The sequence below is a fragment of the Symphodus melops genome (genome assembly GCF_947650265.1).
Source record: "Symphodus melops genome assembly, chromosome: 14".
Lineage (NCBI taxonomy): Eukaryota > Metazoa > Chordata > Actinopteri > Labriformes > Labridae > Symphodus > Symphodus melops.
Genome location: NC_136704.1, coordinates 21,720,903 through 21,733,202, shown reverse-complemented (window position 1 = coordinate 21,733,202; position 12,300 = coordinate 21,720,903). Strand labels below are relative to the sequence as shown.

Sequence of the window (12,300 nt, the reverse complement as noted above, 5' to 3'; positions counted from 1 at the left end):
GAACAGCCTGCAGGCATCAATTAAAGCTACATCTATGCTGATAAATGAATGCAATCACCAACAACCATTTAATGCCTTAAACAGAGAGTCATTTTAACAAACTGCAGCCTTTAGCAAAGGCCATTTTCAAACTGCAATGTTTGTGGATGGAGCTAAAGTATTTCTGGTAGTTGAGGATATTTTAGTTATTCCTTCTCTCTTCCTGTGCAGGTTTGATGGGAGTTGGAGTCCTTCACAAATGCTTGTGTGTGTGTGTGTGTGTGTGTGTGTGTGTGTGTGTGTGTTTTGTAGCTTTTTCTGTGTGTCTGTGTGTGCTGTGAGAATGTCACCAGGGAGTCACTAACACTCCCTGTGGGGCTTTTCTCCTTTAAAATGTCACATGAAGGTTGAGAGGTTGAATCTCAAAGAAGCTGATATGAAGAAGACGACCACACGAAGGGGAATTTAAACTGGCTGCTTTGATATCAAGATGACTCAGCTGCTACTGACATCTGAGACATTTCGAAACACACCAAAGACCTCGAAACGTGAAGTGTTTTTCATAGAAATGAAATCTAATACAGTGAAAAACAAATTCTTAAATTAGTCATTCTGCATTGTGGCAGCTCAGCTAAATGTAGTTCGAGTTCAACACCACAACCAGGAATTTAAATTTCTTACAAGATCACAAAACAAAAAACAAAAAAAATGGAAATGCAAAGTATTCATGTGTAAGAGCACGCCTTTTTTTATTTACATGATCTATAGATAGTTTATACAACTGTGTTTCATATTGAAATGTATATGGATGAATTCAAACCCAGCTGGAAATTGATGCAGTAAAATGAGCATTGTCTACTTTACAAGCAACATAAATAAAACCTTCATTTACAGCCAGCGTTAAAGGTGTTTATTATTTACATAAAGCGCCATCCTGTCTATGTTGCATGTAGATGAATAAGACTGGTGGTGACGGATAATCAAGCAGTTAGACGTTTTAGCTAAACACTGTGATGAAGCACATTCTCATAAATATACAGATTTGGACGTCGGACTGTGTGCCGAACTGCTAAAAAAGTCGGGTCATGTGTTCAGTAGTGTTTGATGAGCCTTCGTCTCTGGGAGGTCTTCCTCAGTAGGTGTCTGAAGTCGTACGGGTTCTCCTCAGCCTGACTCTCGGTGGAGGCCATTCTGGGAACAGAGCGCCTGTCAAAACGACACGGGACACGACTGGAATTTAACACAAAGAAGGAGAAAAAAAAACAGAACAAGAGAGAGGAGAGCTGAAAAGATCTCATATTGTTTCCCATCTTCAGGAATCGTTTATCATCTGCGTGTGCTGTCCCAGGCAGTGACGGTGCGGGAAAACGGATGAGATCTGTACGTTTATTTGTCACTTCCTGTCCTTTGACCGACCAGAATACAAAACGAATCTCACCCCCAGGATTTACAGAGCTTCTCTAAGAAGAGCATTTTAAAAGCACTTTCAAGGTCCTGAAATAAAAACATATTTCATTCGATTGAAATCGTTATTATAAACAACAAAACTTTATAAAATCCTATTTTTTAAAAATGTATTTTGGGGGGTTTGAGGCTTTTGTTTTGATAGGACAGTGGACAGAGCAGCAAATCGGGAGAGAGAGTGGGGTAGGACTTTCTAACATGAGACATGGTGCAGTGGGTGAGTCGTTTAATCCACTTGCTGTCTTTAATTTGCATCCTTAAGAATTTAATATTAATATTCTGAAATTAAAACACAATTTTCTTTGAGTGGGCAAATGTTCCCCTCTAATCTTGTGTAACGTTAACTGGATTATTGTGGGGATTAATCTGGCTATGCTGTCTCTTAGACGAGCTAAAATGCTTGCTACTGACACGGGATGTGCACTCCTGGTGTTGATGTTTGTTTGTAAACGTACAGATGAACGGCTGCGGGAAACCAGTTCTACCATTGAAGTCAAAATGGAGATTTTTGCTGCAATTCGAGGATGGATTCCCCAGCAGATGTACGACGAGAACATGTGATGATATTCTCTGAATATAGAAACATTAAATTAGAGGACAGCTGGAGAACGATAACGGAGCCCATTAAAAACCTCGATCTGCTCCCTGTGCTGACACATAATGAATTCCTGAGGTACATCTTGAGGTGTGGTGCATTCAAACGTACAACTGTGATCATGTGAATTTCAGTGTCTGCTAATATTTGCCTACTTGAGAGGGGATACACACGCTTCTGGCCTCCAAAACAGGAAATTAACTCGCTGCTTCTTTGAAGGGAATTAAAGCAGCAGATATTGAATCACTGTGCAGGATTAGTCGTTCACATCTTTAAGTATTTAATAACTGCATTCTGAGCAGCGAACTATGGGAGGGAACGGCTAAAGATTCATATATTTGTTTGTGAGAAAATGTAAACTATGAATATCGAAGCTGTCTCTGACTTTATCGTCTTCTCTTTCAGCTTTACGACACAATACATCCGAGTCCAAGGACAGAGCAGACAGGGACAAACCTGTTTTCATTTGCACGCTTCGGAGGTCGTGGCTCGGTGACGGCTCGCTCTCTGGGCTGCCTGCTGGCTAAAGAGGAATGTCTCCTGTCCATGGACCTCCTCCTGTCCATGGACTTTCTCCTCTCCACGGACATCCGTCTCTCTGGCGTGGGGCTGGGTGAGGCGTACTCTGTGGGGAGGGACGGTTCAGACCTGCTGGTGGACAGTTCTCTGTAGTACTGGTCGTCTACGTCCAGCAGCTTCCCTGGACTGGAGCACATACAGACGGGAGGGACAGATGTAGACATTAAGGACCTGGTTTACATAAAATCACATAAACCAAATCCTGGTCCCAGTGTCCCAGTGAAAAAACAAAGTATCTCCTGTAATATGAAGCTGTGTTTAATCATCATTCTTGGACATGTTGTTGCTCTGAGCTTCACACTGTGAACACAACAGTGACAGTTTCATACCTTAGAAAGTGGTTTGAATTCCTTCATTACAGCTACATGCACTTCAGAGCAACACACCCACACGGAGCTTTTAATTAACCGTTCCCTTAACTTGTAAATCACAAAAAAAAAAAAAAAAAAAAAAAGGAAAAGAGAAGAAATATATAACTGGACTTGTGGAGATAAAGGAGACATTTAAAAAACCCACTGATGCATTCAGGTTGTTTAGTTCTTACAACGCAGGAAACAAAAGGTTTTATACAGACTCTGCTCCTCCTCCTACACAAGTCTTTCTATTTCTATTTCGTGGACATGAAATTAGTTTGATTACCTCAACTAGTCATAGGGCTTTAAATTGGAGATAGGAGGACATGTTTTTCACTGAACAGGGAGGGTCTGAAAAGTAAGTAAAACTGTCAGACAAATGTAGTGAATATAAGTTACAACGCCTGAGATGTACAGGTTTAAAGTTTACTCTACAGTACACTGGGACTTTTTGTGGAAAACAACCAGTTGTTTCTTCCTTTTTTGCTTTCTGCTGCGTGTAGACCTGTTGTATAAAAGTAATCGTGCAGTCAAGGTGTTGCTGAATATCGTGCACAACGACTGACTCCCGGCCATGCAGCACAGCTCGTCTGTCTAACCCAGGAGCGACCTGAGTGCTGGGCTTTGCTCCAGTTTTCAAAATAAAATGATGTGAATAAAAGCCCACAACCATGGCAACCAGGCCAAAATCACAACTTTAAAAAACCTCTGGCTTTGGCTGTCAAAAACATTCCCCTTCTGGGATCTACACAGTCATCTTATATTATTTAGACCTTTATTGTAGCAGCATAGGGACATCCACTGTAAATCCAGAGCAATAAAATACAGTGACTCCGTAAGATAAACCAAATGTCGTCCCTAAAATGTCATATATGTGTATACACAATGTATATATATATATATATATATATATATATATAAAAAATGCCCATACTGGAGAAAAGTCTCTATAGTTATTAATGGAGTACTTAGTTAGGTTTCACCTCTGCATATAACCGAGGAATGGTGCAAATAGAGCGTGATTATTCAGTGCACAGTCTGAAAGCTTCTGCTCGCCAGACAGTAAGCCGACCATCAGCAGCACTCAGTCTGCTGCTCTGAAGCGAAATCTGCTCTGACCTTTTTGTCAACAGACGTGTGAAGAAGAGAATTTCCACACGGAGGTCGATAAGTTCCTCGCTCTGTTCACAGATTGCGCAGACTGCTATTGGAAATCAGTGTCTTCTTGGCTGCGGCAAAAACAGCAGAGTGCACACGGAGGTCCTGTAAACTGTGATGATCCAACACTCTGGTGATTTTGTGACTTGAGCCAACCATCATAACCACAGACGTGCAATCATCGTGCTGATGAGGCCGGATGAATGTGTCGAAGTGAAGACTTGACTCTGATCGTGTCCCTGCTCTGTGATTATGTAAGAGGACAAAACCTCGATGACATTGAGCTTTTTAGTCACAGCTCTGGATCAACAATGAAAACTAGTTCAATAAAGATTGTAGCTAAATACCAAAAAAGATATTTGATGAGAACTTGGAGGCCAAAGGTTTTTTATTGAATCACTAAATATTTGAAACTTCTGGATGGATTTGAACAAACCTTTAGAAGTTCTTAGGGATGTTTGGCCTTATCCACTATGAGGTAGATATTTATGATTCAGGGGTGAAATATCAAGGGAAAAGTGGAAAACTGGACCAACTGACTTCAACATCACGGCAGGCTTTCAACTCGCCTGTTTTCAGTGTGACAATGTTATAATGTGAGAAATGTTCTCAGTGGCCCATTTATCAGCCACTCACTTTTAAAAGAAATATGATTCACATTTTCTGATGAATTTAAAATCAAAACCAAATTTTAAAAAACTTATTGATATCAGGACGAGGGGACCGGTAGTGCTGAACTAAAACTTCAACCTGGTGTAACCATGAAGAAAATACTTGCAGAACCTATGAAGTGCGTCACAGCTGATGATGGCATGCTGACTCTAAAGTTAAATATGGAAGACATGCCTGCTTTTATCTCAATTTCTGCTTGAGTACAACTTTACCAAGCTGTCAACATGCATTTTGTCGTATTTCTGTTCTTTTTTATTAGACTGATCTGAGATTTTATTTGGCTATCTGTCGTTGCTCTTTTATTCTCTGCAGGTTTTGTTCAGCCCCTGAGAATCAGCTCAGCCTTTGAGTGTCCGAGGTTTTGGTCCAGAGGCTGGATCACGTCTGGTTCACTGCTCATTCTGACTGACTTGTTTTTCTTTCTTGTTTATTTTCAGCAAACTGCCGATGCTGCTATCAGGAGATAAGACATCAGTTTCTGCCATAAAAAGGACAGCAAAGTCCAAATGGATGGCATTTACATCAAAGGTTGAAAATGGCAAACATGAACGATTTGAAGACATTGCTTGTAGGACTATAACGTAAAACCATGAGATACGGGAGTGTAATACAGACGTGATGGATCAGTGCTTTAGATTCGAGATATTTTTGGCACCAATCACTCGTCCTGTTTTACTCTGCCTTCTTTTGTACTCCTTACTCCTCTCCACTGTCATCACCTTTGTCTACTCTTCAGGTTCCACTCGTCTCACCGCCCACGCTCTGCCGTCTCCCATCCACCCCGCCTGTCAACTTCCGCACGAGATGCCATCTTTCCTGCTGACCTTCTCATCCTTAATGATGCATGTAAACTGCTCCTGTCCGTCGCTGGCTTTATTTATCTGCTAACAAATTATTACCCTTGATGTTTTATGCTCTGAGAGTGTGTTTCAGTGTGTGTCGGTCTTCAGACTGCTGTGATAAACTACCCTGCCTTCTTCTTGTTCAGCCAGCCCCTATCAGTCCCCTCACTGTGGGTGGTGAGCTCACCTTGGGGCCTGTACTGTAGCACACATCCCCACACTCTAATCTGTAGTTACATTCAGTGTTGTGTTTAAAATAAACCTCGATATCCAATGTGTCTGATGCCTTACATTAAGTTTCACTGAGTACATTTAGCAAACGTAACCAATGTGAAAGATGGGGCTAATTAATTTCACAGAGGATGTGTGTGATCCTGCAGATCATTAAGTTTGGTCCCAGACACTGTCCTTATGTTTGGCGCTGGGCTGCAGTCATTACTCTGGGCCCGAGGCGCACAGCCAGCAGGCAGCACGCCAGCCTCTTAAAATAGCAGTGATAGGTTGTTAAAGTTAGCTTGAAATAAGAAACCGGCCACTTACTCCTCTTTCCTGGGCTTTCGTTTATCGTCCTGGACAGACCGCTGCATGGAGAAAGACAGAGCACAGATTACTACACGTCAATCGAACACTCCTGATCTCTCTGCTCAGGTGAAAGAAAGTGGTTTTATAAAGCAGTCGGTTCAAAGCTTGTGCTTCATTTCAACCCAAGATAACTAAGTTTACACGTCGCACATTTTTACAAACTGTGACCAGTAAGCCAAAGATGAATTTAGCCGTGCTAGCGGAGCAGAGAGAGGGATGGAAATGAGTTCTTCCTCACATCAGTCCAGAGAGACATGTCTAAACATCTATTTGATAAACAAACTAAAAATTTGCATTAACATTCATGGTGCAGAGACAAAGGTTCCTCGAGACTCAGGTGATCCCGGCATCTCCTGAAGTGCCCCAGTGAGGACATCTGCTGATGCAAGTGAAATATCTCAACAACTTTTTGAAGTATTTTTCCCCGTGGATATAATCTATTATATTTATTATATCTAAATATCTATATCTATTATATTTCATGCTAACTTTTGGTGATTTCCTTTATCGCCTACAATGGGTCAATGTTGAAATTTTATTTAATACTGTTGACGTTATAATTGTCAACAATTTAACATTGCCATTGTTGCATACCAGCATGCTAGTGTTAGCGTTAAGCGCTAAACACTGCTTTGAGCTTTCGTGTAAGAAGACATGTAAATGATTCAGAAAAAAAGTGTTTTTATAATACTGCTTAAAATATCCTGCTGTGTATAAACCTAATAATGCCTCGTCTTCATTGTTGGTAAAATAAGATCAGATGCATAAAGTGTCGCTCCAGTTTTTCGATTAACAACCACCCAAGCTCTTCAGGATGAGCAGCTTTGCCTCGAGCTCTAACTGAATCAAATCTAACATCACAGTCAGTAACAATAAAACGGGAGCTGCCTTCGTCACACAGAAAAAATAAAAACTTGTCAAGAAAATTGTTATTTGTCAAATGCACGAAAGAAACTCTGGAACATACATTTCTAGACTGCTTTGTTATTGGCTGCTTGGGGAACATTTGTAGTTAAGAGAACAACAGAAAGAGAAAAATTGCCAATCAATAGAGCATTGTGAAAGACTGTGTGGGGATGCAGTTACAGCTGAAAGCAAAGCTTTGTTGTAGAAAGAATCAAACTTTTCTATGGCTCACATGGATTAAGTTGTAATAGGTGGAGTCCTCTGGGGTGTTGAGGGTCTTTGGCTGCTGGGTCCTGCGGGGGGTCCGCGACAGTCTCTTATCAGCTGGAAAGAAACAAAGAGAGTTCAAAGTAGAGTTGCTGTTTCCTTATGAGGATGAAGCAACCTCGACCACACTTTATAATCAACAATCGATGCAATATTCTCTGCATCGTTCTACACACATCAGGACATACTCAAATTTTTTTTTTACACACAAGATTTGAAAGTGCAGATTTCAAATAATGATGCATTTATAAGTATTTATTCTGAGGTATTAATGTCAGTCTTTTTCATTTTAAGAAGGGGATGATGGGCCTCATGATGGATTTCTTCCCAGGTAACTTCCTTTTTTCAGAATGATGAACACGAACTGAAATTTTTTATTTGATCAAATGTCATGATGTGATTTCAGCAAAACTTAAGATCTGTTAGTCAAGTACTTGCTCATGCAGTTAAAGTAATCCAGAGTGAAGCTGCTGTTTAAATTGTATTCTCAAGTTGAAAGAGACTCACAACAAACAGAAGAACAGGCAGCGCTCCAGGGAGGAAATGAACCAAGAAATGACGGTTTTTACAGCGCAGACGTAAACGCCACATGGGAAAGGAAGTCTCGGCTGGAAGTCATTTAATTCAAACCGCCGTTTTCATAGGAATTACTGAAAAACTGGCCTCCATTCCCAGAGATACATCTCGACTATCAGACGGTGATAGAGGATGATTGCAGATGGGTCCCTCGATTGCACCTACAGAAGCAGTATGGTGAGACTTACACGGACACTGTCACAGCCTTTAAATCAAACAGCAGCAGGCATGTTGTTGGTTCACTGTAGAGACGGTTGATTGTTATCACAGTCCATAGTCTGTGCTGACCCTTGCCTCTGTTGTGCTTATTGAACTGCTTTCCATACACACTCCAGTTTAACCCGAAGGCCTTTAACCAGTCACAATTTTCCAACAGAGATTATGTGAAACGACCTTTGACACACTTCAAGTGACCTTTAACTTTGTTCGATTCCCTGCCCTGTATTGAACATGAAGAGAGACCCTGTGTGTGTGTGTGTGTGTGTGTGTGTGCAGCATCACATCTTCCCTACTGTAGCACATGAGTTGTGATCTATCGGATCTGTCGTGTCTGATATAATGTCCCTCCTTAAGCTTTTGATACAACAATTATGAACACAGCACAACGACCTTTGCTTGTTACACGTCATCAATCACTGTTCATGCAAGAGGAAAACATCCAGAAAAAAACAATCCATCATGTCCACGAGCTCGCAGGTAAAGGAGGTGAAGAGTTTGTAATATTATTGAACAACTTCATCTAAAGGTCATTGTGTTTTTGTTCAAACAAGTGAAGCCAATTTCACACAGCCTCTGATTAATTCCTGCCATAATTGTGGGAAACGCTTTCTAACAAAACGTGATTAACATTTGGTGACCTTTCCCATGAAGAGCGCCGTGACTGGCACTGCTCTGCCTAAATTGTGTGTCCCAAAATTATTCGTATGAAGTTTACTATGTCTCTGAAACGTATGAGGACAGCTTCACTCTGTCATTGGAGAAATGACCTCGAGGGGCTGTAAAAAAAAAAAAAAAAACGTATTGTAGGGAGTTGCAGCAGCCATTGGAAATAACACAGATAATTCATTCTGCTTTACCTCAGGCGATGTGCTGCGCAGAAGAAAAGCTAGTAAAGGGCAAACATGCCCACGTTTAAAGGAACACTGTACTTCTTGGGAAATGAACATGTGACGTAAGGGGAGTAAAATGTCAGCTTTAGGAATACACTTTAAATGAAAAGAAATACAAACAGTAGGAGATACAGAAAAGACCAGCATGTAGTTAACATAGAAACATTCTGATTCCAAAAAAACGACACCATTCTTGGGTCTTTTAGGTAAAAAATAGAGTTAGAGCAAACAACCAGTGAGGTTAGCTTAGCTTAAAAAGGGGAAAATGCTAACCTGGCTCTGCTAATAATGATCCAACGAGCTTCTGTAAATATGTCTTATTACCTCTTATTACTCACATTATGATCGTTTGTGATTAGTTTCATGCCGGACTTTAACCTGCGTGCATTGTATCACAGAAAGTTAACATTTATGAAAAGATCATGCTAACTAATAGCAAACCTATAGCAAATGTTTGGTGCAGCTGAGACAACTAAAATAATTCATATTTAACAGCAAAGAGAAGAGAGAGTTTTCTCCTCAGCAATGGTTAAATGTAAAAGGCAGTTGAATTAGTGAGAATCAGACTCAAATCTGAGCATTTACTAATTCATCCGATTTAAAAATAAATTAAAAATAGAGACACCCAATTCTTTGAATGAAAACTAAAAAATCCACAAAATTAAACAAATGGTGAATCAATCATGATGTCAGCAAAGGGAATTTAATCATTGCCATTATTATATTATTATTACATTATTTTCACGCTTGACAACATTGACATTTTAGCTGTCAGCTGCAGTTTGCAAAGCAGTGAACTTTCAATTAGCCCCCCCCCCCCCCACCCACACACCTCCACCTCCACTCACTGTCACCGTCCTCAAAGCAATTACACGTATCACCTGTGCAAATCAAATTTTACTTTTGATGACACATCGAGAGGAGAAGCGCTTCCTGTTTTGGCACTTGACTTTCCCAGGTTTCCTGATCTAATCACACCACGCGAGAGACAAGAGAGCGGCGGCGTCGATAACATCTCTGTCTTGTGCGAGGCGAATCTTTTTTTTATATTTAGACGGAAAGGAAAGTGTGGAAGCAGCTGACACTTCAGAAACGTGAAGAAGAAGAACATCCTGCTTAAAATCGTGGATATTAATAAACACAGCTTGAACGTGGGGTTTATTTTTAGTGTCGAGGCACTCTGACTCATCTGGGTGAATTTAGTTTTGTGTTCGTGAGGAACAAACAAGTTGACAAAAGACACAACATCTCCTGTTGATCTTTTTCAGCAGGTCTTCATAAAACGTTTCATATTTAGTTCTTCAGAAACAGACTAAAGAGATACACATTAACCTCCAAACCATCCAAAGATGGCCGACGTGTCAGCTCCCCGAACGGGAAGTCTAAACATTTAGAGCTCCCCCTACTGACTGGCTGCAGTATAGGTCATAACCTCACCCCTCCATGTTACCAGATGGGGAAAAGGTGTCAAAATGATTCTTCTCAAGCATGGTTTCTCAGTCAGTTCTTACAGTTCAGAGAGGGTGAGTGACTGTGTCTGTATTATTTGGGTAATGAAAACAGGAAATGACCCACTTTATATGCCCTTTATATTGTGTTTGTGCCAGAGCCGATCACTATGAACTTACATGTTTGGTTATTCTGGTTAGCATGGCCGTTCATTGTTTTTCCTCTCACAAACATGCCGTTCTTCTCGGGGTTGGATTGATGGGCCTCGATGATTTCATTCAACTTGTGCTGCAGGGACATGAAGTCCTGAGAGACCTTTGAGACCTGTTTATAAAAAATAAAAAAAATAAAAAGATGAGCGGGAAAAGCATGACTTGGAGAGTTGATTTGCGGCATATCCAAACATTACCTCTACGGAGAAGCTCTCCAGTTGAGCAGCTTCTTTCATTGCCGATTGCTTGTTGGCCTTCAGGTTCTTTCTGTCTTTATAACCTCGGAAGTTGCTCTGGATCTTCACTGCGGCCTGCTCTTCCTCTAGCCTCTCCTTTTCAGCTTCCGTCTCGTCTTTACGTTCGATCGCCACATCAGATAGATCCACAGTGTCCTCCGTCGCCTCCTCTGCCATGTCATAATCATCTTCTTCCTTCGCTTTATGTTTCGCCTCTCTCTCCACTTTCATTTTTTTCCGTTCTCGATGGCCTCTGAAGTTACTCTGCAGGACGGTGGCAGCTTTTTCCTCCTCCGGAGATGCTTCTGGCACTGGGTTTTGTATCTCCTTCTTTCTCTTTTTCGGGATCTTTCCTTCCTCCTCGAGTCGTTTGCGCTCTTTGTGGCCTCTGAAGTTGCTCTGGAGTACTACGGCTGCTTTGGCTTCGTCTTGGTCTTCTGTTTTTACCTCTATCGACGAGACAGCTTCTGGTTCGGGACTTTTTGCTTTCTGATTCTTCGCAGGGATTTTACCTTCTTCCTGCAGCCTCTTCCTCTCTTTGTGACCTCTGAAGTTACTCTGCAGAACCGTGGCAGCCTTGGTTTCTTCTTCTATGGCGACCGACTCTTCCTGTCCGTTCTGCAACTTATTGCTCTCCTGCTCTTCCTGCCAAACATCCGCCGCCACTGCGTCCTCAATCGGCGCGTCATCTTCCACTTCTGTGTGTTCTTCATCATCTGGTACCTCAGTATGATCGCTGTCGAAGTCCTCCTCTGCTTCATACGTACTCTCATCTTCATCATTCTCCTCTTGCTTATCCGCTGTCTTTTCCCCTCTCTCGTCGTCGGTTGTAGTTTCTGTCGCATTTTGATTTTCCGTCTCTGCGTTCTGCGGTGCCTCTGATTCACTCTCTGCCTTCTTTCTCTCCTTAAACTTTTTTCTCTCTTTGTAGCCCCTGAAGTTACTCTGGAGAACCACGGCAGCCTTGGTTTCCTCTTCCTCGTTGTTTGTTTCATCGTTTGAAGTCGGGGAATCTCCCTCGTCAGGGGTCTTCTCTGGTGCAGGAGTCGCTTGCTCTTCTTCTTTGACGGCCTTCTCTGCTTCTTCCTTCTCTTTGGCTTCCCTACGAACAACATTTTTAACAGCTAAGTAAAAAAACAACAAGTGTTTAATTTTTGAAAGTCAAGTTTGTCTATCTTGTACCTTTTTCCTTTGAAATTCTTCCTCTCTTTGTGCCCTCTGTAGCGGGCCTGGATCTTGGTTGCAGCCTTGTTCTTCTCATCCACCAACTCCTTATATTTCTTTTTTGCAAGGTAGCCCCTGCAGACTGAAGATAGCAAGG

At 41.5% G+C, this 12,300-nt stretch overlaps 1 protein-coding gene across 5 annotated transcripts in view; it reads right to left on the bottom strand.

The window, feature by feature from the left end:
• Nucleotides 1–703: 703 nt before the first annotated feature.
• Nucleotides 704–12,300, bottom strand: part of myo3a (myosin IIIA) — a gene marked incomplete at its 3' end in the record, with an annotated part of 57,895 nt that continues 46,298 nt past the window's right edge. For 4 of the 5 annotated variants that reach the window (XM_079360898.1, XM_079360895.1, XM_079360897.1 and 1 more), the window contains 7 exons: nucleotides 12,162–12,285; nucleotides 10,941–12,081; nucleotides 10,711–10,855; nucleotides 7,363–7,454; nucleotides 6,183–6,223; nucleotides 2,495–2,743; nucleotides 704–1,209 (listed from right to left, as the gene is read on the bottom strand). In XM_079360898.1, coding sequence (XP_079217024.1) covers nucleotides 1,071–1,209; nucleotides 2,495–2,743; nucleotides 6,183–6,223; nucleotides 7,363–7,454; nucleotides 10,711–10,855; nucleotides 10,941–12,081; nucleotides 12,162–12,285 — 1,931 coding nt within the window. The remainder of the gene's footprint in view (nucleotides 1,210–2,494; nucleotides 2,744–6,182; nucleotides 6,224–7,362; nucleotides 7,455–10,710; nucleotides 10,856–10,940; nucleotides 12,082–12,161; nucleotides 12,286–12,300) is intronic. The other variant, XM_079360896.1, reaches the window with a different exon arrangement.